The following is a 27,631-nucleotide window of genomic DNA, read 5'->3' on the forward strand; positions in this document are numbered from 1 at the left end:
CGTCAGAGTCAGGGCACAGCCCAGCACTCACTGTTTTGTTCCCAGTCCTAAATCCCCTACAGTTCTTTCCTCCTTTGCAAGTCAGTGATCGGACACAACAGCTCCAGGCCTGGGGACAGGGAGTAGGACAGCCAGAACCCTGCTTCCTCTGGGCCTAGGTGTCCCCTTTGCACTTGGATCCTCTAAGGCACCTTCCTATTCTGATATCCTGTGACTCTCAGTGCTTAGTCCAAGAATCAGCCTCAAGGAATCTTACACCGCATTTTCCAAAGGTTCAAAGCCAATACCGACATCTTCTAGTCTCTGAAACATCATAGGACAGAGGAACTGCCTGTCCTGTGTGGCCCCGGGAAGCAGGGTGTAGTGGACAGATGTTGGTTCAGGCAGAACTGCTTGGCTGTGGATGGAAGGCCTCAAGTGGTGGTAAGGTCCCTGACCCTAGAGGACACCAAGCTTCAGCCAGGTGCCCGTTCATTTTGTTGTCTGGATTGCTGGGGGACCTCACCACCAGGCAAAGGGACTGAACTGGAAGGCCTTTAAGGCATGAAGAATCATGTATTTGGGATCAAGGAATTAAGAAGCTGGAAAAGTCTGCAAGGACCAGACTGAACTGGGTCCTGTAGGCCATGCTGAGGAGCCTGGACTACTCCCCCAAGGGCACTGGGGAGTCATGGCAGGTTCTGTGCAGTGGAGAGACAAGGACAGATTTATGCTTTAGTCAGATCTTTCCAGCCTTGTGGAGGTAGGCTGGGGAGGGGAGTAGGAGGACAGAGCAGATATGAGAGAGAGGAGGCAGGAAGGACCAGACTTGGTGGCCAAGAGACTGTGGAGGGACGGGAGCCCGTGGGAGGAGGCCCAGGTCCCTGCCCAGGTGTCAGGGTGGACGGTGGGGTCTCCCCTGAGATGAGGCCTAGGAGGAGGAAGGAGCAGGTGTGGGTGGAAGATACCCAGATAAGTTCCTAAGTCAGTCCAGAGATGGTAAATTTTAAATAGTGAGGTTTTTTTTTAATTTTTGGAAAATGTATTGGCAAAATCAAAGTCATACCTTGAAGAAGTACATTTCCTGCCTCCCTCTGATCCCCATTTCTCACTGTTAGCTATTTCTTGGGTATATTGGCCAATAGGATTCAAAGAGCTCTCACCATGTCCTTCCTTGCCTGAGTTAAATCCGGCCCAGCAATGCCCTTGCTCAAATCACCACTCAGTGAGTGGGCCAGGCACCAGTGCTGTGCCCATCTTAGAGAAGTGAAAACTGAGGCCTGGAGAGGTGCATGGAGGTCCTTTCACCTGCCTGGCTCTGACAGCTTTTCAAAATTGAAGGCATGGGAACTGGTGAGGTCAGAGAGAAAAGGTCCATAAGGCCAGAGTCTAGAGCCCCCGGGGAACAGAAACGACAAGGGGGCTCTAGAAGGGGGAGGGGAGAGAGAGCACAGTGGAGAGTTCAAGGAAGGCTGCCTGGAGGAGGAGTGAGAGTAGCCAGAAAGGTGGCTTCCAGAGGCTTCTGATGAAGAGTTTGGATGGAATGAAATCACTTCCTTGGGGGGAGGGCAGCTGAGTTCCCACTGACAGCGGGGCAGCACCCCCTCCTCAGGCCCGCAGGACCCCAGAGGTGTTTATAGGACACTGGGGCTGCCTGATGACATTGCAGGGACAGAGTGATAGCACAGAGGGCTGATGTGACGTCTGAGTGATTCGCCAACTGCCTGTTACAACCGGCATCTCTAGTCATACCCAGTGGGGGGGGGATGAGGATGGGAGGAAGTGACAGGCCCTGGGGTGGGGGTGGGGGTGACCGGGAGGCGGTCATGCAAAGATCAGGGACTCAGGAGCTGAGAGATGTGTTCTGCCCCTTGCACTAGGGAAGGGTCGCCCAGAGGTTGGATGTGAGGATCCATCTTTTGGGGCTGTGTCTAGTGAGGGACGTCAGGCTTCAAGGAGGTGGGGCTGGGGTGGAATTGGTCTGGGCCCAGAATCACGGGTCAGCCCAAGGCTGCTGGGATCAGGGACTAATGCTTTGTTCACTGCTGTGTCCCTGTCACTTAGGACGGTAACTGGGACACTGCCCTCTCAATACATCTTTATTAAAGGGGTCCGGGACTCCGTTTGCCCTCTTGCCAAAAGCTGTGGCCATCAGGGCCCCTCAGCCAAAGGCGTCCGGAGCGATACCCCTCCCCACCGCGGGTCTCGGATCGCAGACCTTGCTTCTCCGGTGGGGCAGAGAGATGACCAAGAAAACGAGTCCGCGCTTCTGGTGGACTCCGCCCACTGTGATGTCACAAGCCACTAGGGGATCCCGACCCTTGTCCCTCCCTTGGGATGGGGCGTGGAGAGGAACCGGGAGTCGACTCCGGCCCCTCCCCCCGGGCCTGGCGGTGTTACACAACCCGACGTCGCGTCCCCAGGGATGTCGCCGGACGTCCTGACTGGTCCGGGGACAATGGGCGGAGAGTGCCCCTCCCGCCAGGAGACCGAAGTGGCAGAGGTGCTCCCTCCTCTGATTCACCCTTGTTTCCGGCCCCCTTCATCCTCCTCCTTCTCCTCGGGGGATGCTTAACTCCCCCCAAACTCTCTACACTCAAGTCTTGCACCCCTATAACTCAGCTTTTTGCCCGACCCACCAAATATCTGTCCTCTGCACTCCGCCTCCCCGCCAGCTCCCGGCCCTCACTCGGCCACTGTGATTCTCGAAACTTCCAGATTCCCATGCCTGCCTTCATTCACCCATGCCGGGGCTCCTCTTCCGGCTCCCTCAAACTCCTCCTCCACCTTCCTACACCGCCCTCCCAATCTCCTTCCTTGCCCGCCCACCCCAAGCTTGCCCCATGATCTCAATCTTCCCCAAACCCCACCTCCACCACCCTCAAACTGACCCCTAATCCTCTTTTTCGTCCCTAATCTCAGTCCCCAGTCCCCTCTTCTCGAAACTGCCCGGATATCCCAACCTCATCGCCCTCAGTAGCGTCCCCCCCCAACCCCCTCCCTCCCGACAGCCGTCCCTCCCTCCCGGCCGTTCCCCGCCCTCAGGCCCGGCCGGCCCGCACCCCTCCCCGGCCCGCTCCCATGCCCGGCGCGGGTTCCCAGGCCGCCCCCCCGCGGTGGCCCAGAGACCCAGTTTGCGGCGGCAAAACATTGGTCTCCGGGCAACAGGCCCCGCCCGCCCCGGGGCGGCCCGAGCGAGCTAGCCCGGCCGCGCCGGGGCCGGGTGGCGGCGAGGCGGCGGGGCCCGGACTGGGGCCCGAACTGGAGCCCGGGGCCCTCGCGCCCAGAGGCCTGTAGGGCGCAGAGACCCGGAGAGAGCCAGCAACGCGGACCTGGAGATTTGGGGGCCCCCGAGCAAGAAGAAATTCGTGGAGGCCGAAGCCACGGGGAAAGGTCCGGGACGCGGTGATTAAGAGAGACCACGAGGCACAGCGAGCAAGGACGGGCCCCCCCCCCAAATAAACACAGAGATAGCGAGATGAACACAGCCAGCCCCACGCCCGCAGGGACGCCTCTGAAGGCAGGATAATCTACCTCTGACCTCAGGCCTGTGCACTTTTGTCACAGGGACTTGCCCTTTCCGCGTCTGTAAAATGGGTAGCACTTAGCATATGTGGTGACGCTCAGTTAATTCACCGATTTAGAGCTCGTAGCACAGTTCTGGCTCATACCGTCCATCATTCATTCATGCAGCAGCTTTGTATCCAGCACCCATTATGTGCCAGGCGCAGTTGTAAGCACTAGGTCTACCACAGTGAAGGAGACAAAGATCTCGGGAGCAGTTGTAAGCGCTAGGTCTACCACAGTGAAGGAGCAAAGATCTCCCGGGAGCTCTTGCTTTGGGGGTGGGGAGGGAGGTGGTGAACAGTACATGAGCATAAATAAGCGAAGTATACAGCGCCTTGGAAAGTACTGAGTGCTGGGGAAGTGGGGAGAAAGGGAGGGTTGGATTTGCCATTTTAAACAGGGTAGTCAGGGAAGGCCTACAGGAGAAGGTGATGTCTGAGCAAAGACCAGAGGCGGGTGAGGGGGATGCCATGCAGGCATCCGGCTAAGACGATGGCAGTCACGGGAGCAGCAAGTGCAAAGGCCGGTAGGTGGGAACATGTCTGGCCAGTTGGAGGAACAGGGAGGCCAGTGTGTGGCTGGAGCAGAGAGAACAAGGGGAGGGGAGTGGCAGAGACAAGGGAGAAGGAGTAAGGTCAGATTGTGCAGGGCTTTATGGGCCATAGTGAGGCCTTTGACTTTTACTCTGCCTGAGTCAGGAGCCATGGGAGGGTTTTGAGCAAAAAGAGGGGCATGAACGGACTTTGATTTGAAGAGCATCCCTGGGTCTGTATGTGGGGAATAGACTTTGGGAGGCAAGGGGAGAGGCAGGGAGATGGGCGAGGAGCCCCAGGCGATGGTCCAGGTAAGAGGCGATGGTGACTTGGACTCGGGGTCGCAGGGATCCGATTCTGGAGGTGTTTGAACTCGGAGCTGCAGAATTTGCTGACAAGCATGATCATGGCAAGCCCTCAGTAGATGGCAGTCATTACCATTATGTTAGCTGGTGCTCACATCATCTCCGTAGAAGTCAGTATCACCCCCGTTTCACAGATGCAGAAACTGAGCCCCAGAGAAATCACTCAGCTTGCCTCAGGACTCACAGCTCGGTCAGCCTCCACAGATGGTACCGTTGTCAAACTCACAACACCCTCAGTGCCTGGAGCTACACTCTAACTCCTCCACGTGAGCCCCAGGACCCCCGGAGCAAGATCCTCCTTGGCCATACCTGGTGGGCTTGAGAGGGGTGACCCAATGGGGGAATGCTGCCCGAGGGGTGTTCAGGTTGTCAGCCAGTCACCCATGCTGGCCCGGGACACTTGCTTGGAGGCAGGCAGGTACACGCAGAGAGGGTCCACCCAGAACCTCCCAGCCTGGCATCTGCCTCCCACACTTAATCCCAGCACTGATCCTGGCACACCCCAGCGCTGCCTGCAGCAACCTGTTCAACGGTCCCACACTCGCACGCAGACAGCGACGTGGCCCTCCAGTGGAGGTGCGTTTCCGGGCAGTGTGCCGAAAACACGGCATTTCTGTCCCTTTCTACCTCTTTATGCTCCCCTATTTTTCTTCCTCTCCTTTTGACTCTATCCTGTCTCAATCTCTCAGTCTCTGTCTTGCTGTCTCTGTCTCTGACCCCGCCCTCACCCCCACTCCGTCTTTGTCATTCGAATCTCCACACTCAGGACCCTCTACCTGCAGTGGAAATCACTCTTGTCCCTGGCCACATGTCTCCTCACCTATTATGTGGCATCAGAACCTGGCGCCGGGATAGGTATGTCGGAAGCCCTTGGTCAGCATTTCTGTCCAGCTGATCAGAAGCATCCAGGGAGGATCTCACAGGTTATAATCCCTGCTGCTTCTTTCTCTGAGACTCTGACCCACAGCTTCTGGGTGTGGGACTGGAGAAAGCCACCTTTAAAAAGCTCCCTAGGTGACTAGGACCTCTGTTGGCATGAGTTAGTTACTCCACTTAATTTTGCACCCAGGAAATAGCAAAGGTTCAGAGAACAGAAGCCCCATCCCAGTGTCACACAGCAGTCCGCTGTGAGGGGCTCCGTGCTGTCTGGAATTGGTGGAATCCCTTTGGGAACAAGTTTGGGAGTTAAATAATAATAATAATAATAATAATAATAATAATAATAATAATAATAAAAAGAATCAGAAAGAGAGAGAGACCCAGAAATGAATAGAGACTCAGGAAAAGGGGTAGGTAGAGACCCAGAAAGGGACTTGGGGGGGGTGTGGGGGGCAGAGACAGTGGCAGAGATGCACAGAGATAGTGAGACAGAGACAGAGAGATAGGGGTCAGAAAGACGCAGAGAGAGACACACATGAAGAGGCAGGGTGTAAGAGCCATTTAGGGGGCTAGAGATACCCCAAGAGGGGAATATTTTCGTTTCAATGAGACAGTATACACATGGCCCACATTTTATAGGCCCTACTTCCTGGAAGCAGCCTGGGCCATGGTTTGGCAATTACAAGCTTACCAAGCCAGGTCTCCTCCCCAGGCCCGGTATGTAGGATGCACGTTAAATGCATTTATATAACCTGCCCTCTGTGCAGAATCTAGGAGCTTTACATAACATAGCCCTGTGAGTCATGCTGCAGACATGGGGCACTGACCCGACACACCCAACTAGAGGGGACCCCCCTCACCCAGGACCATTATCTGGAAGTGACTCTGTGAGATGTGAGCGATCACGCGTTTCACTGAGGAGGAAGCAGAGGGCCACAGGAGGGCAAGGACTTGCTCTGGGTCACACAGAGAGGATCCAGCAGGACAGGAATTCCAACCATATCTGCCTGATTCCATAGTCTTTGCACCCCAAGGCACTGAGAAAGACAATGACTGTCAATGCCCTCTGATGTTCTTTCCAGAGGAGGAGAAATACAAACACTAGTAATAAGACAACGCCCCCCACCCCCCATGTATTGAATGCACTGTGCTGCAGTGAGTACTTTACAAACACCATCTCATTTATTCCAAAACCCAGTGAGGTAGGGACAGAACCCAGTTATTAAATAACACAATTGTACCCGTTATGTACGGAGCACTTACGACGTACTAAGTACTTAACAGGACTTCACAGAGTCTCAGTTCTGGAGGTGTTATCACCTCCATTTCAGGAAGGAAGGAGGCTCAGAGAAAGGAAGTCACAGGCCAAGGTCACAGAGCGGGTATTTGAACCCAGGTCTGTCTGGCCGGTTATCGCTGCCACCCGTTCCCCAGGGACGTGTCCACAGTGCGCCTATGCACACGTGCAATCAGTCTAACATCTAACACTAACATCTCAAATACTTTAGTTCAGAGCTTCCGCCTCATATTCTTTCTCTGCTCCGGAGGACCTAATCCGTCCTCCAATCCCCTCCACCTCCCCGACGTCTGGGGAGGGACCCTCTCCTCTCCTTTCAGCGCCTCAGTCTCGCTGCCGGGTCCGCGCCTGTAAAATGTTCCTGCCCCTTTAAGAGAGCGAACAGTCGGCCGGCGTTGCCCAGCAGCACCAACGTGGTTGCCAGGCAACGTCAACAAACGACGCGGCCGCCGTCTCCGCGCGGCCCCCCTCCCCGCCCGCGCAGACGCGGTGACGCGACGGGCTGTGGAACGCCGTCGCTTAGCAACGTGAAGGCTGTTTGTCCCGGCTGGGCTGCGCGGCCGTACAGGGCGCAACCAGGACCGGCCCGGGCGGACAGACGGGCCGACCGGGAGCCCTTGGGGTGGGGGGTGGGGGGGCGGCTGCGGTGATGGAAGCGGGGGAGAACCGGGTCCCCAAATTGCCGGTTTCCCTTTAGACAGCCGCCGTCTGCTTGTCGCCCGCTCCTCCCGTCTGACTCGGGACCGCCTCCGCTCGGGTATCTGTTCGTCTGGGACCCTCCTCCCCGGCATGTCTGTTTGTCCAGCGTCTCCCGCGCCGTGGCTGTCTCATATTCCCCCAAACAATAACAACCAAAATAGACACAGGCTTTTGCCTCAGACTCCCGGGTTTCTGGGTGCACTGTTGTTATGGAGGTCCCAACCGGTGGAGACAAACCTGTACTCGCACACACAGTTGGAGCCACAGCGTGAGAGCTCCCTCCCGTTCCTTTCCCCGCTCCCTTCGGGGTCTGTTCTCTTGCCTGTCCTTCTTGAGCCTCTTTCATCAGGCAGCCCCGCGGTCCTTCCATCCTGTGTCCGCGATGCTGTCCACATAACTCATTCCCAACTCCCACCCCCCCCTTCACCCCCCATCCAGTAGCTTCATGTGACCAGGGCTGGGGCGAATCTCCAAGCAGAGAGAAGAAATTGGGTGTGTGACAGTGTGAATGGATGTGACTGGAGGTGCATGACTCGGCCAGTGACAACATGTACGTCGGGTATTTCCTGTGTGAAAGTACGATCATGAGGGCTTCCTTTGTGTGTGAGAGACCAGCTAACTACCGGACTGAGAGTTTCCCCAGCTTGCATTTGTGTATCTGGATATATGGGTATTTGGAGCCCTGCTAACTGTAACTGTGGATGTGTGTGTGTGGTTGTGTCTCTGCATGTGGTCCTATGTGAAACAGTAAGTGTGTAAGTACCTGTGCATATGTATGGTTTTGCCTCTGGTTTGCATTTCTGGTTCCTTGTGTGTGTGTCGTTCTGGGTCTCGTATATGACATCTGCATTTAACTATATGCAGGTCCCTGTTTTTGTGAGCAGATTATCGCTAGAGTTCTCTCTACAGCATTTATCATAATTTCTAGCCATACCTTTGTTTGTCTACAGTCTGTCTCCCCCACTGGACTGTGTGCCCCATAAAGGCAGGGCTCAGAGCTGTTGTGGTCACTGCTGGGTCCCCAGCACTGCCTTGCACACAGTAGGTACTCAGTAATTATTCGTTGAATAAATGAATCAATGATTCATGTGTGTTCATGTCAAGTGCACACATTGGTGTAACTGTGTGGGTGGTTCTGTGCTTCTGGGTGGTGGTCTCCTGTGTGTGGCTCGGATCACAGGAGGGGGCACTGCTTCTGGCCATGCAGCTCTAATTTTCAGCACCCACCACACTGTGTGACGCATAGGAGGGCCTCCGTCAATATTGTGGACTTCAACTGCGTGGTTCTCTCTGTTTTAGCATTAGGACCTCTACATACCTCAGTTTTCTCATCTGTCAAATGGGGATAATAATCGGCCCACTCATGGGACTGTTGTGGGGAGTGAATGAGTTCATCTAGAGAACATTTAGAAAGTGCCAGGCACAAAATAAACATTTACCAAAATATCACTTTTGATTGTCAGCAGTATTACTTCTTCTTTGTGTGGCCCTGGATGCACACGTCCAGAATTCACGTTACAGACTCAGGTGTTGGCTGTGTGGTCCTGAGCTAGTGGGTACCAAAATACTTCTCAGTCTGTTTCCTTTCTATAAAATGGGCATGATGACAGACCTCTTCCAGAAGTGACTGTGGCCAAATGAAGCTGTGTCCGTAAGTCTGCGCTCTGGTGTAGGCATGCAGTGAGCAGTTGGGGTCTACAAGGCCCGATCACATCATTGCTGCCAAGCTCAGGTTCTGGGGAAGGCTGAGGAGGGGTGGAGTTTGGGGGTGGGAGGAGTACAGGTACAGATCCTTCAAGGGGATGGGGCATGCAGACAGTTGAAGAGAAGAAAGAGCATCTGCTGAGGCAGGATGGTGGACCATCAGATTCCAGAAAGGACTTCTTCCAAGGGCTGTTAGGGGCTAAGGATTAAAAGAAGCTGGAACTGTCTAGAGAGCTGCCCGGAGGAGGAGAAACCAGCCTGAGTCTTGCAGGCTTGTGGAATGGAATTTGGGGGGTGGGGGGGTGGGTAACACTAGCAATGATCCTAAGGTACAGTGTGTAGACCCCGCTAGGGGCTTCATGATGGATTTCTTTCTGTCTTGTTTCCAGCTCTGTCCCCAGTGTCTACAGTGCCTGACACAGGACTTGCTGAGTAGATGTTTGAAACGGCTGATTGAATGAATACATGAGTGAGTGAATTTCATCCCGCAACAACCTGTGAGTCTGGGTCTTGCGGGGAGGTGGGGAAGGCCTGGTGGGCTGGCAGGGCTGGTGCTGGGCCCGGAACCTCCGGGCCCTGCCAAATGCCTACCCCCACCCCCACCCCGCTGTTCCCACAGCTCAGGGCTGCGGAGGGAGGGCGTGGAAGGGGCCGGGAAGGGAGTGTCAAAGCGGCCGCCTGCTGCCGGCCCTGGACAGCTGCCCAGAGTGTCTACTGCAGGAGGAAAAGGGTAGCTCCGGCGCCTGAGTCACCTCAGAGAAACCCCGGGCCACATACCTGGCCGCTGACATCACCCAGCCAGGGCACCCCCGGCAGCCCAGACAAGCGGACTGAATCACAGGTGGAATTCAGCCACCGCGGGCGCGGGCACGTGGCCCGCTGTGACCCACCCACGAGACACCCCCACGTGGCCGTCTGGCTGCGGGGGCCGGCAGGCCACCTGGGGGTCAGTGAGGGGGCATGGGGCCTGAGTCAGGGACAGGGCGGCTACCGGCAGAGACCACCGGGGCACAGGCGTCCTCGAGGTGCAGGAGGGAGAGCGTGGGGCGGAGAGCAGTGGGGAGGCCCCAGAGCTGGAGGAGGAAGCCCATGTGGGTGTGACCGGGAGGCTGCGGCTTGTGGGCAGCGCCTCGGTGACCTGCTGGGGTGGGGTGCACTGGCTGATTGCGCAGAGAACCACGGGGTCGGGGAACAATGGACTCTCCATACAATGAGCTCACGCAAGCACGCTCACGAACACACACACAGCCACCAGGCACGCACACTCGGAACCCCAGATGGAGAGGCCCAGCCGCCATCCACCCCCGGGCTGCGGAGCCTCCCTGCCTGGGCTGGCACCTGGGCCTCACCCCACACAAGCCCGCAAGTTGGGCAAGTTCCCTAGGAGCTCCGGGCCTTAGTTTCCTTATCTGGGGAATGGGGATAATAATACTTCTCACCCGTGGGCAGCTACACTTGCGGGGAACATACTTTCTGCCAGGCACTGCTCTAAGTATTTTGCATATAAACTCACTCCTAAAAACAACGCTAGGAGGGAGGTACCCTTGTTCTCCCCACTTTACAGATGAGGACACTGGGGCTCAGAGAAGTTAAGTTACTTGCCCAGGGTCACACAGCTAGTACCCTCCTTATAGTGTTACTGGAAGAGTTAAACAAGAAAATACAGTGGTTCTAGGGGGGCCTGGCTGGGTCGTTCAGTGGAGCATGTGACTCTGGATCTTGGGGTCATGAGTTGGAGCCCCACACTGCGTGTGGAGTTTACTTAAAAAAAACAGAAGTGGGGTGCCTGGGTGGCTCAGTTGGTTAAGCGTCTGCCTTCGGCTCAGGTCATGATCCCAGGGTCCTGGGATCGAGCCCCGCATCGGGCTCCCTGCTCAGCGGGAAGCCTGCGTCTCCCTCTCCCACTCCCCCTGCTTGTGTTCCCTCTCTCGCTGTGTCTCTCTCTGTCAAATAAATAAATAAAATCTTAAAAAAAAAAAATAGAAGATAGAGTGGTTCTGTATAACGTAGCACCTGTCACATGGTCAGTTTTCTTAAATGACTGCTGCCCTATTATTAATACCACTCATTATTTTCATCCTAAGTCCAGCCAGAAAGGTCTCCAAAACAGTCATCCTCACCACCTTGGTCTGGTCCTTCCTCTTAGCTTCCCACAGTCTCTCCTGCTTGCCCTTCTTTGGTCTTGCATGTCCACGGTTGGGAGAGAGTGCTTTCAGAGACTCACTCCTTATCTAAATCTTCTCAGGACTTGGTGGTGGCTGTCCAGAGTCACCTCTACCAGGAAGTTCTCCTGGCTTGTTCCAACCTTAAGGAACACTCCTGCCACCCCATGCCTGGAGTGATTACAACCAGACACACCATCACACTGGGTTGGTCTGGGTTGCGGGTGAATGAGAAGTGAGCCCCCACAGTGATGGCGGTCCAGAGCACCCCTGGCCCCGGGGCCTGAGACAAGCCAGCAGCTGAGAGTAGCCTCTGCTTAGCTCTGTCTGCAGGCCCACATATGTGGAACTGTGTGTGTGAGCAGTATGAGCGCGCGTGGGAGAGAGCGGACACAGTCACGGAAGCTGGGTGTGTGATTCCGTGTATCTGTGTGCCTTGTTCTGTAGGTTTTTATGCAACTCTGAGCAAGTCCACAGAGGCTCTTTGGGCCCGTGCATCTGTGGGTGCATCTCAGCACAAATGTGGATATCTAAGAAATTCTGTGAGTCCGCAGCTCTGGGGGTCTTACCTGGCTCTGCCAGTTTGTGCGTGTGGAGTTGTGTGTCTGTCCTATCTGTGTGGTTGGGTGTATGCGCACCTCTGTGATGTGTCCACACGGCAATGTGTGTTTAGCTCCGTGTGTGTGTGATTGGGCATTGACTTCTGTGTATCCATGCAGACAAAAGTGAAAGGTGTGTGTGTGTGTCTTTCTGTCTCCACGGTTTGGATTCTGTAAACCAAGCCTCCTTCTTCGCATCCCTGAAAAATGTGTCTACCCTACCCCACCCCAACCCACCCCTGGAAAGACCCAAGGTCACCAGCTCAGCTCAGTTCCCCTTTGGACACAGGCAGGAAGGACAAGGAGGCCGACTGTTCATCGACGCCAGGAACCAGGCCCCGACACCCACATGCAGCCTCCCCACCTGTCAACGGGTCTAGAACATCATCCCCCTTCCAACCGCATGATGGCAAAGGAACAGAGAGGCCCAGATATGTTTCTGTCTGAGACAATCTGTTAGAGTTTGAATGCACCAATGAGTGAATGGTGAAGATTCATTTAGTCCACAAATATTTATTGAGGGCCTACGGAGGGCCTGGCACTGTGCTGGGGACATGGCAGTGACCAGGACAGCCCCAGCCCAGGCCTCAAAACCAGTACAGCCCAGTGGGGGAAAGAGCCCCAGTCCCCAGAGGGTGATAAACCCAGAGAAGCAGAGCTGGGAGAGGGGCTTCCCCAGGGAAGGCTTCCTGGAAGAGGAGATTATAGGCTAAGGCAGCAACAGGGAGAGTGCTCCAGGCAGAGGGCAGAGTACATGCAAAGACCTGAAGATGGGGAGGGAGACCGCGGCGTCTAAAACATGGAGAGTTGGCACAGGCCAGGTTATGCCGGACCTTGTGGGCCACAGTGAATGGGGAGTTTGAAATCCAAAAGCAAGTGAATTGGGAAAGTCAAGCTAGGAGTCCCCAGTCCAGACCACCTGGCTTCCCTGAAATGCCACAGACACCACCTCCAGGAGGCCTCCAGGACGGCTCAGTGGGGAGCTGGCCCAGCTAGCCAGTAACACTATTCCATGCTGGGTACCAAGGAGCCTGCAAGTCACTAACCGGCCTGGCCCTACAGTCACAGAGGTGACAGTCACAACAGCGGGGCACACACCCCCCCTCACCCCACTCCATGCCGCAGAAACACCCACAGACCTTTCTCTTGCGGCTGAAGCCCCAGCATCACCCAGGGGCGTGCTGGAAATACCAAAGGCTCCACCAGATCTCTGCTGTAACCAGATTCCCCAGCTGATTCAAGATCACACAAACAACTAAGAAGGCTTAACCTCCTTTAGTTTCTTATCTGTACAATGTGGATAAAAACACAACCTCCTTGTGCGGCTGGCGCGCTGTGAGGATTAACTGGGGTTACATGCGTGAAAACACCAAGCACAGCCTGCTAAGCATTTGCTCTCCTCCTCCTCCTCCTCCTTTTCACTATTAAATTTCAGAGCCTGAAAGGACTCTCGGCGCCCACTGTCATCCAGCCTTCTTGCTCTGTGGATGGGGAAACTGAGGCACAGGGTAGCATGAGTTTTGCCCAAGGAAAGATGGAAGGATGTGCTGGGGCCCGCCTTTGGCAGAGTTGGCCCCAGGGCTGTTTACAGGCTGCTCTGAGCAAGGGGGAGCTGGTACTGTCACCCCAGCCCCCACCTGTGGGGGCAGAAGGCTGAGGGCTCCCCCTGCCCCCTCCCCATGCAGAGCCAAGCCCTGTGGAGCCAGAATGCGGGAGGTCTTGCCCTCTCCCCCACATTCCAGTCCTCCTCCTCCTGGAAGCTCCCTGGGGTTGAGCCCCATGAAGAAAGACTTGCCTTGCCCACCCCATGCTCTGTGGGCAAGGTGTGCATATCTGTGTGTGTGTTTGAGTGAGACTCTGTGTGTGTGTGTGTGTGTGGTCACCAGGTCCAACTTTTCCCTTAGGCACAGAGGGCGCAGTACTAAGGCCTATGATAATCTTAGGGGCCCTAAGATCAGAAGGAAAAAAACCCTGAACTTCTAGGTAAAAGAAAATATTCTAATATATAGTATTATCTGCCTTTATACCAATGTAGCTGTAATAATCCTATTTTATTATTTTTCTAAAAGATTTATTTATTTATTTGATAGAGAGAGAGGGAGGGAGGGGCAGAGGGAGAGGGAGAGAGGGAATCTCAAGCAGACTCGCTGCCGAGTGCAGGGCCCCCGATGCAGGACTTGATCTCATGACCCTGAGATCATGAGCTGAGGTGAAATCAAGAGTCAGACCCCCCCAGTCGACTGAGCCACCCAAGCGTCCCATAAAATATAATTTCAAAGACGTCTTTATGGAGGAAGAAGGCAATGAAAACAAAAGTATCCATGGCTCAAGAGAGTTATAATGTGACCCTGTGTATCTCTGCTTCTGGCTGGACATCTCTGGGAGGGTCTATATCTGCAAAGGTCAGGGTGGCTCTGTTTTAATAACAAAACAAATCCCTACAATGTGCCAGGCATGTTCCAGAAGCTTTCCTGATATGCACCTCACATATTCCCCCACCAGCCCCATGAGCTGGGCACGATTCCTATCCTCCTTTCCCAGGTGAGGAAACGGAAGCTCCAGACATCACTAACTCAAGGTCACCCAACGACTAAGTGGTGGGACCAGAATGTAAACCCAGGCCACCTAGATTGTGGGTCCGCGTCAAGGGCCTAAATGCCGGGTGTCTGCATGAGCGTGACCATCTGCATGTGAACATATTGACTTACATAACTCATTTAATAATTAAAAGCACAGACTCCGGGTGCATGGCCAGCTCAGAAGGTGGAGCATGTGACTCTTGATCTCGGGGTTGTAAGTTTGAGCCCCACTCTGGGTGCACAGAGTACTTAAAAATAAAAATCTGGGGCACCTGGGTGGCTCAGTTGGTTAAGCGACTGCCTTCGGCTCAGGTCATGATCCTGGAGTCCCTGGACCGAGTCCTGCATCGGGCTCCCTGCTCGGTGGGGAGTCTCTGACCCTAACCCCTCTCATGTGCTCTCTCTCATTCTCTCTCTCTCAAATAAATCAATAAAAGTCTTTTAAAAAAATAAATAAATAAAAATCTGAAAAATAAATAAATAAATAAAATAAAGTAGAAGCACGGGCTCTGAAGCCAATGAGCTGCATTCTTATCCCAGCTTTGCTGCTCTTGGGCTGTGTGACTCTAGGAAAGTGACTTCACCTCTCTGGGCCTCCATTTCCTTGCAGGTTGAATGAGGGTTCCTACCCCATAGGAGTGTTGTGAGAAGGAAGGAAATGAATATGAGGGCTCAGGAAGAATTAGCCCTTGTTATGATTGTGTGAAGAGCGTCCGTGTGCATCCACAGCGAAGGTGTGCGGGTCATGTGTGCTGGGGACCCACATGACAGTGTGTTTCGACGTGTGGGGCCATGTGTGTTGCCGGTTGGGGGTGAATATCTGAATGCCCGCATGACCCTGTGAGTACGTGCCAGTGGCCATGTGGACGCATGGGCCACCTGTGTTGGGGTGTGAAGACTTCTGGGCAGCCAGGGTGCCTCCCTGTGTCTCCTTTATTCTGCGGGAGAGATGAGGGGCTTGGACAGGACAGGGAACGTGGGGTCACTCCCTGTCTGCTGCCGGGGCCGAGTCACTGCCTGCTGGTGGTTGCTGTGTCATCTCCTAGTCCTTGTCCCCCAGACTGCTAGCAGACAGAGGGGGCGTGGGGGAAAGAGGTGGAGGGCAGGCTGGAGGCTGGGCTTTTGTCTGGAAACCTCGACCTCCCCCCACTCCCCGTCTTGCCCCCTGTGTCCCTTCCACATCTCCCTCCCCCCTCCCCACGATCAAAGCAGGGAAGCAAGATTCTGCTGGGAATCAGGGTCCGCTCACCCCCTTCTGCTCTGCCTCAGACCTGCTGTGTGACCCTGAGCCAGGGACTCCCCCTCTCTGGGCTTCGACAATCTCAAAGGGCTTTTCCCTCCATGCCCGGTGCTGGGTTAGGCTCTGCACTGGGAGGGAAGTACCGGATCTCTGAGATTTGTGAAGCAGCAGGTGGGACCCTTCCCAGTGGGTGCTTAAGAGTTGGGGGCTGTGGCATCCCAAATACCCAAATTAAACTCTGAACCCCGTTTCCTAACTGGGAGGCCTCAGGTAAGCAGCTCTACCCCTCTGAGCCTGGGTCACAACAATATATACACTGTGAGCAGACAGGTAGGTTCGCAAGGCTTAGAAGCTTCCCCAGAATATCACCGTTACCATTCAAATAATCCCAAACCCCAAGTTTTTCAAGGAGTTTCACTGAACCAGGCAGTTCTCAGAAATCAGGAAGAGAGTAGGAGCTCTGGGGTTTAACGTTCTGGGTTTGAATTTCTTGCCATGGGATCCTGGGCAAGTCACTTAACCTCCTCGAGTATTTTTTCCCTCTTTTATAAAGTGAAGATTTTCCTCCCTTCACCTTCAAACGCTGGTTTAGGGATTAAAAATCTCGTGGTGAAAGGCTTACTAGAGGAGCTGGTATTTGGTCATAGTTAAATACACGGCATCTATTATTATTATCAATTCTTCTTCACACACACATTCTTTCTGTCTAAAGGTAGGATTACGTAGCGGGAAGGAGATGTTGCCAACACCAGCAGCAGGGACGCTTCATCCTAAATTTCGTCCTCTCCAAACCCGCATACCTCCCAAACACCGGACTGCGGGGCCAGCGGGGTCCAAGACACACATCTTTTGTCCAGATGGGAAAACTGAAGCTGAAGCTCAGAGAGGGACAATATTTCCCCGAGTCAGGGCCATCAGGGCCGAAGCTGCCAGGAGCGTCGGGACTCCACCCCCACCTCCACTTTCACCTGGAGCTTCACAGCCCCTCCCACTCCGCTCGGGACTCAGTTTCCCTGCCTACGTGACTACACCACACTAGCCAGGGTCTCTTTCTGGGGATCTGACCTTCCTCTTGAGTGAGGGCGCCGCTCCACCGGGAGAACTGGGAGGGGCTGCCCGAGGTGCGAAGCACCCACTTACCCGGGTCTTCCCCAGGCTAGTTTCAGAGCCTATTAATACCAGCCCCCGGGGCGGCGCGGCACTGCGCAGGCGCGGGCGGGTTCCGCAAGCGCGCGGGGTGAGCGCGCGAGCGAGCGAGCGAGGGATTCCCTCTGACGTAATTGCTAGGATACCAAACAAACACTCTGCCGCGCCGGCCGAGCTCCTTATATGGCTAATTGCGTCACAGGAACTCTTGGGAGGCGGGGCCGGGATCCCCTCCCGCCTAGGGCTCTGGAACGCAGCCCCCACGACCCCCAGGGCCGCGAGGGTGATGCAGGTGGACAGAACGAGGCTAGGGCAGACCTCTTGCCGGACGGCGCGGCGCTGAGTTCAGCAGGGCCGGAGATTTTAGGAAGTTTGTGGAGCTTGGGTAGGGTGACGTAAGCAGGGAGGCGGGTCCCGGGCATATAAATACAGGCTGGCGGCTTTGGGGTTCATTCATAAGACTGAGAGCTACGGCCTCGGCAGGGACAGGCGGAGCTCGAACTTGGGGATCTGACTGTTGTGGTTCTTCTTGGGGGCTGTGAAGTGCAGTTTATTATTTTTTTTCCGGCGAGAAAGTTTTGGGGAGGATTCTTCTAAATAATTCTACATTTTCTTTTGGAGGAGCGACTTACTCTTTTTGTCTTCTTTATTACTCCCCTCCCCCTTTGGGACCCGCTGGACGCGTGGAGGAGACCGCACCCGAAGCCGATTCTGTACAGCAAGACAGCGCTTTCCGCCTCTGGGGGAGCGATCCCCCCACGCCCCTGGGTCCTACGGAGCCTGGACTTTCAGGAGGCACAGCGGCATCTTGTGGGGGCCTGGGCACCGCAGAGGAATTGCACAGAAACTTTGCCATTGTTGGAGCGGGACGCTGCCCCCATCCCGAGTTTCCTCGGACAGCGCGCTTTGGGGACGCGCTCGGCTCACCCCGGACTCGCACCTTTCTTTCCCACCCGGCCATAGCCTTGGCTTCCCGGCGACCTCAGCGTGGTCACAGGGGCCCCCCTGTGCCCAGGGAAATGTTTCAAGCTTTCCCCGGAGACTACGACTCCGGCTCCCGGTGCAGCTCCTCACCCTCCGCCGAGTCTCAGTATCTGTCTTCGGTGGACTCCTTCGGCAGTCCACCCACTGCCGCCGCCTCCCAGGTAAGACCTAGAGGGTTGGGGTGCTGCTTTATGGGTTTTATCTTTTTTTAAGTCAGGGATGGAGCGAGCAATCCCTCCACCCCAAATAAACACGCACCCAAACTCAGGATCTGAGAGGGAATAGGCTCACCGCGCACTTGGCAAACTGCAGAGTCGGGACGTGTTTGCAATTGGTGGTGTGCACGGATCGCAGGGAGGGAACGCAGAGGGGTAAGCTTTGGGGGTGGGGAGAATGCTCCGTTCGGTGCAACGTGTATGCCGTAGCAGGGCTGAGAACTTCTAGCTTGCTCCGGGACTGCTCCCGACTCAGGTCCCCAACCTGAAGCTAGCGCAGTTAGGCAGGTGGGGGAAATCCCGGGGAAGCTTCCAGTAGCCTCCTCCCTTTTCCTTCTCCATCGGAGCGCCTACTCCGGCATCGGGTTGCCCTCGATCCAGCGGGCAAGCTGGCCTCGAACCCTTGCTTGGAAGCTCTGCCTCCGCCTCCTGCGCGGAGACGTAACGGGGGACCCGTGCGTAACGGCTGACGCGCTGGAATCCTCCGTCTGACGCGGGGCACGCACGGCGCGCGGCGCCCCCTTCGTCCGCCCCGCCCCTGACGTCCCGGAGCGTTCTATTTTGGAACGCCGGGGCCACGTTGCTAAGGGAGGGGGCAGCCCGGCGTTCCTATTGGCCGCCGCGGCGCGGGCTATGGCCAATCAACTTTCCCTTCCTATTTGTAGGGTGCAGTTCCCTTCCCCCCTCTCCGTCCCCGGAACTCGTGGTTCCTTGGCGCTGGGGTCTCTTTTACGGGCCTCTAAAGGCAGAGCGAGGGGATTCCTGTGGCGACAGGAGCGACCCTCTGCGATCCAATGGGTTCGCGAGGACCTTGCGGGGATCAGGACCCTCCGATCTCAGGGGCCGAGGGTGTCTGTGGGCCGGGGTTTCTTTGGGAGACATGGGTGGCCGTCACCCTCTTCTTCGGGCACACGCAGACACAGTCCCGGTCCCCCTGCTCCGGACGCCGGATCCCTCTGCTGTGTCCGAAGACAGGACTAGAACCGCTAAGCCTAGGGGAACCAGCCAGGTGGTCTCCAGGAGCCCCGCCCCCTCTGGGTTTCCAGGACTCTGATTGGTCAGCGAGCCAGCCCATCCCTCACCACGCCCCCTGGGAGAGTAGTTAAGCCTTCCGAGCAGTCCTAGGATTCCATTTGCGGGTGGGGGTAGATGAGCGCCGCTTGGGCACGGGGGCTCGGGACCTACACCATTCTCCCTCCGTGGCAGTCTGAGGGAGCCCGGATCGTCACTTTTCTCTACCTGGTCGTCCACCGTAACCTGTCCCTTGTCAGCCTCACTCTGTAGAGAGACAGTTACTTGAAACGTTGTTCAAAACTCCTAGGGCTGTCCCCCAACACCCTTTGAACTAAGACCCCCCCGCCCCTGCACAGAGGTCTCATGGACCTTCCAGTCGCTGATACTCCCGGCTCCGAGGGTTGTGTGTATGTGTGTGAGTGTAGAGGAAGGCTTGGCCTAAGGCCTCTCCCTCTCCCTCCCCTTGCCTCTGGGGTGGGGGTGGGGTGTTTTGGCTGTGTGTGTGGCTGTGACTCCTTCCCGGGGGTTCTGTCACCCGGCTGTGTCCAGCCTCCTCCCCACTCCCCCACCTAAGAGTCACCAACCCGGGGTGTGATTCACCACCCGCTGGAACCGTGCAACCTTTCCCCGAAGAAGAAGGAGGAGGTAGAAGCCAGTTGAGCAGAAATCCTCTCATTAACCACTGCGTCACGGTGTAGTGGAAGGGTGGGTGTTGTGGCTTCTTGCCTGTGACACACACATCCACACCCGCTCGCCCTGTGCTCACTCACGGGGTCGGTGTGTGTATGTGTGTTGGGTGTGTGTGTGTCGGTGTCTCTGTTTGTGTGTCTACGCCTGTGTGTGTATGTGTCACCCCGTAGGAGTGCGCCGGTCTCGGGGAAATGCCCGGTTCCTTCGTGCCCACGGTCACCGCGATCACAACCAGCCAGGACCTCCAGTGGCTCGTGCAACCCACCCTCATCTCTTCCATGGCCCAGTCCCAGGGGCAACCACTGGCCTCCCAGCCCCCGGCCGTCGACCCCTACGACATGCCAGGGACCAGTTACTCCACGCCGGGCCTGAGCGGCTACAGCAGTGGCAGAGCTGGTGGCAGTGGTGGGCCTTCTACCAGCGGAACCACCAGTGGACCTGGGCCTGCCCGCCCGGCCCGAGCCCGGCCTCGCAGACCACGAGAGGAGACGGTGAGTAAGGGGCATCACAACTTGGCCTGGGGGTAGGAAGCAAGAGGGCCAGGAACTTGCTCCCCAGTGGGGGCGAGGGGCCACCGAGGCCTAGTGCTACAGAAACCCGAGCGTCCTTGCCACAGTCAGGGAGGACCAGAGGGTCCTCTTGTGGCCCCCGGGGGGTTCTGGAAGAAGAGGAGGTTTGGGATGGGTGGAGGTGGTGCACCGTGTCCCCAAACCTCACGGTGTCTGTCTTCCCTGCTCAGCTTACTCCGGAGGAGGAGGAGAAGAGAAGGGTTCGCCGGGAACGCAACAAATTGGCAGCGGCTAAGTGTAGGAACCGTCGGCGGGAGCTGACTGACCGACTCCAGGCGGTGAGCATGGGCCCCGCGGAGGGAGGGGTGAGGGAACACTGAAGGGGGGCTCTCCCCCGCCCTGTGCCCCTCGCCACCTGCGCCCCGGTCCTGGGCCCAGAGCCAGAGGTTCCGCACGCGGAACTAGGTCCAGGTGCGGCCAGACGGGGTAACCCCAGGCGCACCCACAGACCCTCCCACACTCCCGGCCATACCGGCCCGGTTTGTGACCTTTCACAGAGGTCCTGTCCTTTCTTCTCCCTTTTGGGCTTGGGCAGGCCATAGCCCATTTTTGCCTCAGTGTCTCCATCTCTTCAACCCCTTTTGGAATCTTCCAGGCTCCTTCTAGCTTTGACGTTCTGGAGAGTCTGGGAAGCAAAATGCTTTGATCCTGCCTCAGTTTCTTAGCACGCGTACCCAGACCCATCAGACCGCGGGCAGGTGGCATCCACCAACTCCCCCTTCCCTTTTTTACAACTTACCTTGGTCTGGGAGCCCTGCCTGCAGGGTGACCTGCTGCCGCTAGAGGAAATCGGGGAAATCGCCTCCTTTCCCGCGCCACCGGGTCTCTTCCCTGGGAAACAGAGGGGGGAGGGGCAGGGCGGGGAAGAGGTGGCGTTAAAAACACAGAACGATCGTTCGTTCTTTCAACAAACCCCCGAGTGCCTCGGGCAACCAGAGCCCTCCGTGTACCCCTGGTCCCTTCTCAGTTCCCACCAAACACATGGGGGCGGGGGGCGGGGGGCGGGACAGGAAGGCAAGACCCTGGCCCCGAGTCCCACAGCACATCAGGACCCCGTATCAGGGGGTCTCGCCGCTCAGTCCGGAGCCGCCTTCCAGCCCCGGGGGCCGCAGCAACAAGGGTAAGGGACATGGTTTCAGCCACGACCCGCCTTCTCTGGTCGCTCACGGCCTCTCGCTCCTTCTTCCCTCTCCTCCGCGACGGGACCTCAGGAGACAGATCAGCTGGAGGAAGAAAAGGCAGAGCTGGAGTCGGAGATCGCGGAGCTCCAAAAGGAGAAGGAGCGTCTGGAGTTTGTGCTGGTGGCCCACAAACCGGGCTGCAAGATCCCCTACGAAGAGGGGCCGGGCCCCGGCCCGCTGGCGGAGGTGAGAGATTTGCCGGGGTCAGCGCCCACTAAGGAAGATGGTTTCAGCTGGCTGCTACCGCCACCGCCCCTGCCCTTCCAGACCAGCCAAGACGCATCCCCCAACCTGACAGCTTCTCTCTTTACACACAGTGAAGTTCAAGTCCTCGGCGACCCCTTCCCCGTTGTTAACCCTTCGTACACTTCCTCGTTTGTCCTCACCTGCCCGGAGGTCTCCGCGTTCACCGGCACCCAACGCCCCAGCGGCAGTGACCAGCCCACCGACCCCCTGAACTCGCCCTCCCTTCTTGCTCTGTGAACGCTTTAGACACAAACCAAACAAACACAAGGGAGAGAGATTTGGAAGAGGAGGAGGAAGAGAGAGAGAGAGAGAGGGGAAGAGACAAAGCGGGTGTGTGGCCTCCCTGCCTCTCCTGTCTGACTCTGCGGCCGTTGTCATCGGACGGGAGGACCTCCTTGTATTTTGTGCCACCTCTTGTTGCTGTGGCCCTGTGGCCCGGCGAGGCCGGGAAGCTGGTGACTTTGGGGGCGGGGCGTGGGAGGGAGTGGGTCCCCGCCCCCAGCTGCCTGTTGGCCCTTTCACCTCAACCCAGTCTCTGGGGATGGGGGCGGGGGGGCGGGGGGGGCGCCTCGCTTTGGGCCGAGGGAAAGGGGTGCTGCCGGTGGGCTGCGGGGTGCGCTGGAGTCTGCTCCAGAGAGGCCCGACAAGGAAATGCCACAGACCACGCCCCCCCCCCAACTTCTCCCACACCCACCCTTCAGGGGGTGACCAGGCTGGTTCTCCCTGCTCCCCCCGACCCTAGCTTATTTATCCAACATTTCCACGTGGTGAGATCCTCCTCGGAATTGAGCCTCCCTTTAAGGGAAGTTGATGCCCCTTATGAGAATCTCCTTCCCTCCCACCCAGACTTAGTCTGAAATGTGAACCTCCCTCCCTACTGTCCAGCCTCCCCCTCCCAGCAAAAGTGGCTCTGATCTGAATTCCTAGCCTCCCAAGGCCACCCCCCCTCCCAATTCGGCCCCCAGACCTCCTTTTCTGATTATAGTGTTACCCCCCAAGCCTCCCAGCCTGGCTCAGCCTTTCCCTCCCGGCCTTCCTTGCTGGGCCTCTCTGATTCAGGCAGCAGGGGGCGCTGTGATGCCCGTCCTGCTGGAGTGCTTTATACTGTGAACCGAGTTGGCCGGATTGGGGGGGGGGTAGGAGGGGGGAGCCCGGTGGGACTGAACCCTTCCGGGAGGGGGGAAGCGGATCGTGCCCCCCACGCCTCAAAGCCTTTCCTTGGTCTCCCCTCGCCCCAGCTGCCTCCTTCCTCTCCTCAACAGTGAGTTAGACTCAAGGGGTGACAGGACCGAGAATGGGGGGTGACAGTTATCCATCCTCGTGGCCTCTGTCCTCAGGACCCCCAGCCCCAAGCCCTGGCCTTTTTCTTTAAGGCCTGTCCCCCTACCCCGGCCTAGGACGCCAACTTCTCCCTCCCCGTGGCACCCCCACATCCTTTCTAGAAAGGGAGCAATGGGAGGTTGCCAGGGGACCCCCAGTATTTTTTCCGGAGAAGATTTAAAGGCCGAGGCTTTGGTCCCCAACCCCCAATATTTTCGGACTGGCAAACCCAAAGGGGCTGGACTCCCGCGGTCCCGGCTTCCGCGCCCCAGCCCCCCAAGCCCCGATTCTTGGTTCGGGCTCCCCGCCCCACCTCTCCCTGTGCTTTCACCTCCTGAGAATTCTCTCGTGAGGCACATTGATATTTTTTAACTTCGGGTGGGCCACGCCGCCTTCTGTGCTGCATGGGAAACATTCCACGTGCCCGTCCCGCACCTCCCGCCCTGTGGCTATTTATCCCTTTCCTGGTTTCCGAAAGGCACTTATATCTATTATGTATAAATAAATATATTATATATGGGTGTGCGTGCGTGTGTGCGCGTGAGTGTGTGAGCGCTTCTGCAACGTCGGCCTAGGTCACGTTGGCCCCCACAGCAGTGCCCGTTGAATCGGAAACACTGCTTCTGGAAACTTCGAGTCTGCCTGTTTCAGGCTCTCTTTCCTCTGGCTGTCTCTCGCTGTCTCTCCTGATTGTCTCGGCCCCTCTGGTGGTTGGGGGCAGTCTCTGGCCGTCTCTTTCTCCAGCCATCTCTCCCACGCCGCCGTCTTTTCTCTGCCTGTTTTCACCTGGTCGTTTTCGGTCTGTCTCTTTGCTGACTGTCCCCGATCCTCCAGCGGTCTCCTGACTCTGGGTTTGTTGGGGACGTGAGATTTTATTTTTGTGAGCGAAGCCTGCGGGATCATAGACTTTCACAATCTGTATCGTTTAAGGATTCTGGGTGTGAGTGTGAGACTGTGAGCAGGGCCTGCTCCTGCGGGACCACAACTTATTGAATCCCCCCAACCCCCCCCCAATGCTGTATTTGTGATTCTCTTTTTTGTATTTTGCACCTGACCCTGGGGGGCTGGGGCTGGCTGGCACTGGGCCACGACCCTCCCGCCATGGTTCTGCACTGTCGCCAATAAAAAGCTCTTAAATATGAATCTGCCAAGCTGTAGTGTCTGTTTGTTCCTGATGCCCGGCCCCTGCCTTCCTTTGGCAGGAGGGAATGAGGTTAGATCGGGGGCGGGGCTATACCAGGCACCACACATTCTGGGACTCCCACCTGTGAATCAGTCTGCAGCAGGACAACAGGACAGAGGAGGTGACGCAGTCGGAGGACTTCCCACAGGGTCTGCCTCTTCTTAGAGGGGATGAGGCAGAAGAGTGGGTGTGAGGTACTGAAATGCCAAAGGGTGTTTTGGAGGTTTCTTGACAACAGAGGAACTTATTCAGACCCTGCGTGCTCAGGATGACCCGAGTGAAGGTGGAACAGGTAGAGAAATTTGAACCACACATCCCATACTACTAAAGATCAGAAAGTGCTTATCAATCCTCAGGGTTAGATGAACCACAAAAGCATGGATCACTTTACATCGAAGATGAATTTCCTTTTGCTTTTCACATGACCATATTTTCTGGGTTATGAACATATAGGGGCCCACCTAAAATGGACTGAACCAAAAATATTGCCTCACTTAATTTATTAATCAATAGGAAACATTTCCTAAGTAACTACTGTGCACCCAGCCCCGTGCTGGGCAGTGCTGGGGACACAGTGGCGGGGACTGAGAGAGCTCCAGGCTCCCCCCTCCTAGGGCTCACAGTCCAGAGAGGGACACAGACCTGTTGGGGATGATCTCAAGTGCACAGGATTGGGGGAATCCATGAGCCCGGTGGGGGCACATAACCTGGTCTGGGATTCAGGAAAGACTTCCTTGAGGAGGGACGGCTGAGCTGAGACCTGGAGGCTAAACAGAAGACACAGAGGGGGATAGAAAAAGATGCAGTGAGCACAAAGAGCTGTTGGTGTGGGAAGAGGGCTTGATACATCGAGGGAGCTAGAGGTTCACAGAGTGAAAGGTGTGGAGAAATTGTTTAGCAAGGACCAGATTCTGCAGGCTTAAATTCCAGACTAAGAATTTAGATAATCTCTTGTGGGCACTGGGGAGCCATAGCAGGTTTTGAGTGCAAGAAAGGCAGGGGCAGGCTTGTGCTTTAGGAAGACAGCCTTAACCACCAAGTTGAGGGTAGCTGGCAGAGAAAGGGGCAAGACCCAGGCAGGAGGCCAAGGAGGGGTCTCGGGTGGGGACACTGGTGTGTGTTGGGGAAGCCTGGAACAAGGGCAGGGCTATGAGATAGAAAGGAGGACTGGAATTGAAAAGACAGTAGGAGGCAGAACAGACAGGACTCAGTGAAAAGCTAGCTTGAGAAAGACAGCACAGGGCAGTAGTAGTAAATAGCATGGGCCAGGGGTCTGAGAGCCTACCAAAGCTGGGTGACCTTGGACAAGAGGCTTCATCTGTGTGAACCTCAGTTTTCTCAGCTGCAGAATGGGGCTATGAGGAGTCAGGGAGCTCATGCATGCCGACGCTGAGTGCAGTTATCACCATCCTCACTGCTGTTATTGGGGCCACCTTGATCCCTGGCCTGGAATATTCCCCCCCTTCTGTTGATTCATCCCCTCATCCTTCAGGTGTCTGCCCACGTGTAACCCTGACACCTCACCTGAACTCAGGTCTCCCTATTAGCTGGCCTCTAAGTTCAGTACTTGCCTTCACAGTAGTTATCACCTTTGTAGTTGTTCATTAAATGTGTAATTAATGATTGTTTAATGTTTGTCTCCTTCACTGGACTGGGATCACCATGAGGCCAGGGCAGGGGCTGTGATCAACACTGTGTTTCCAGCACCTGGCACCAAGCAAATACTTGTTGAATGAGTGAGTGAGTGAGTGAGTGAATGAATGAATGAATATCTGACTGATGAATAAGTGCATGCGTGATTAAATACATGAGTGAGCAAATGACTGAATGGGAGAATAAGCAAGTGAAGGGGAGAGATCCAGGATGATTTTCATCATCTTTTGGAATCATCTTTGATGCTCCCAGCAAAAGTGTAACCGTGGGAAGAGACCCACGTGGCGGAGATTGAACTGTGAAGCAGAGGATTGCAGCGATGTTATTAGGCGCTGGCCCGAGGGACGTTCTCCCCGACAACCCGCTCTAATGTCCAGTCTGATGGGAATATAAAAAGCGAACTCTGTCGCCCGAAAGGTGGAATTGAACCACTCTGTCGCTAGACAGCTACAGGTTTGAAGCCTGCACCCCAGACCACTGAGGATCATCCGGGCGAAACACGCTTTCCTCCACACAGCTATATAAAACTCAGAACCCGCTATCTTTTTACAGTTATGGTCACATAGTTTGGGAGGGTGTGAGATTGTTGACTCCGATATCTATAAATTCCCGCCAACTACGACATATATCCTTCCAAAACGTTACCTTTTTCTTGCATGGGCATGAATCATCCTCGCTTTGGAAACCGTCTTCATTTGCATAGCGCCGCGCATTCTGGGAAGCGGCGTTCGAGGACTGGGCCCACTCGCCCCTATAGGTTAAAGGGCCCGAAGCCCCTTTTTCCAGGTGAGAAGTTTGTTTTTTAAGAGGAGAAAGTCATAAGTCGGCTTTCAGAAGCCCCTTCTCTGAAAAAATCCGAGTTCGAGTGAGCGAGTTCCTGCTAGAGTTTGATTTAGCCCAGCCCCGGAGACTCCGAGTAGGCGGTTATGGGGCTGGTGCGACACCTGCTGTTCCTTTGTGGAACTTCAACGACCTACACAGTCCCATGTTCATTCAAACATTTTTATTGAGCGCCTACTAAGTCCCAGGCACCGTCCTAGGCAGCGGGATGACAGAAATTCTGTCCATATTGAGTTTAAGACACTAGAGGTCATCAATTTCTGCACCTGTATTTTATGGCCAAGGAAACGGAGGCTTAGAAACGGATAGTACCGTACCCCAGTTCACACAGTCCATCCACCTGGGGGAATCAAGCCTGCGCCATCCTAATTATCATTACAAGAAAGGTGGACCCTTTTATAATCTAAGTCAGTGATCCTTTGACAACACTATCGTTCCGGACCACATGAAACCTACCCAGGGCTTCCATCTCAGAGTAAAAGTCAATGTTCTCACCACGGCCCTACAAAATCCCTATATTCAAGGGCACCTGGGTGGCTCAGTTGGTTAAATGTCTGCCTTTTTATGATCCCAGCGTCCTATGATCAAGCTCCCCATGGGGCTCGCTGCTCAGCGGGGAGCCTGCTTCTCTCTCTCCCTCTGCCTGCAGCTCCCCCTGCTTGTGCTCCCTCTCTCTCTCTCTGTCAAAGAAATAAAATCTTAAAAAAAAAAAATCCCTATATGCTAGTTCCTTTCACTCCTCTGACCCCATCTCCTATTCTGCTTTCCTCATTTACTTGGCATCTGGTATGCAGATCTCCTGCTGCACACGCTAGGCATCAGGCATGCTTCTTTCTCAGAGCCATTGTGTTTGCTGATCCCCCTGCTTCAATCTCCTTTCCTCCACATGTCCACTGACTCCCTTCACTCTGTCCTCTGCTCAAATACCACCACCTGGTGAGGTCTTGCCTGAGACCACTCAGTTTAAAATAGCAAGTCCTCGGGGCG

The 27,631-nt window shown here is 55.8% G+C and overlaps 2 protein-coding genes and 1 non-coding gene across 4 annotated transcripts in view; 2 read left to right on the plus strand and 1 right to left on the minus strand.

The window, feature by feature from the left end:
- The window catches only part of VASP (vasodilator stimulated phosphoprotein), a 68,043-nt gene that overhangs the window by 12,237 nt on the left and 28,175 nt on the right, over window positions 1-27,631 (plus strand). The window lies entirely within an intron of this gene.
- Window positions 17,044-24,111, plus strand: FOSB (FosB proto-oncogene, AP-1 transcription factor subunit). Of its 2 annotated transcripts, XM_031033746.2 has the most exons (5): window positions 17,044-17,894; window positions 19,823-20,143; window positions 20,392-20,499; window positions 21,433-21,588; window positions 21,720-21,858. In XM_031033746.2, the coding sequence occupies exons 1-5, from the start codon at window positions 17,769-17,771 to the stop codon at window positions 21,720-21,722; spliced, it is 714 nt and encodes a 237-aa protein (XP_030889606.1). In that variant the 5' UTR covers window positions 17,044-17,768; the 3' UTR covers window positions 21,723-21,858. The 2 variants fall into 2 exon arrangements, with proteins under 2 accessions (XP_030889606.1, XP_006738576.1); XM_006738513.3 differs by having other exon boundaries at window positions 17,048-17,894; window positions 21,433-24,111.
- Window positions 26,212-26,298, minus strand: TRNASTOP-UCA (transfer RNA opal suppressor (anticodon UCA)). The gene has a single exon. It is a non-coding gene; the product is annotated as a tRNA-Sec (tRNA).

Source organism: Leptonychotes weddellii, chromosome 16, assembly GCF_054177405.1.
Source record: "Leptonychotes weddellii isolate Sample4059 chromosome 16, ASM5417740v2, whole genome shotgun sequence".
NCBI classification, from domain to species: Eukaryota; Metazoa; Chordata; class Mammalia; order Carnivora; family Phocidae; genus Leptonychotes; species Leptonychotes weddellii.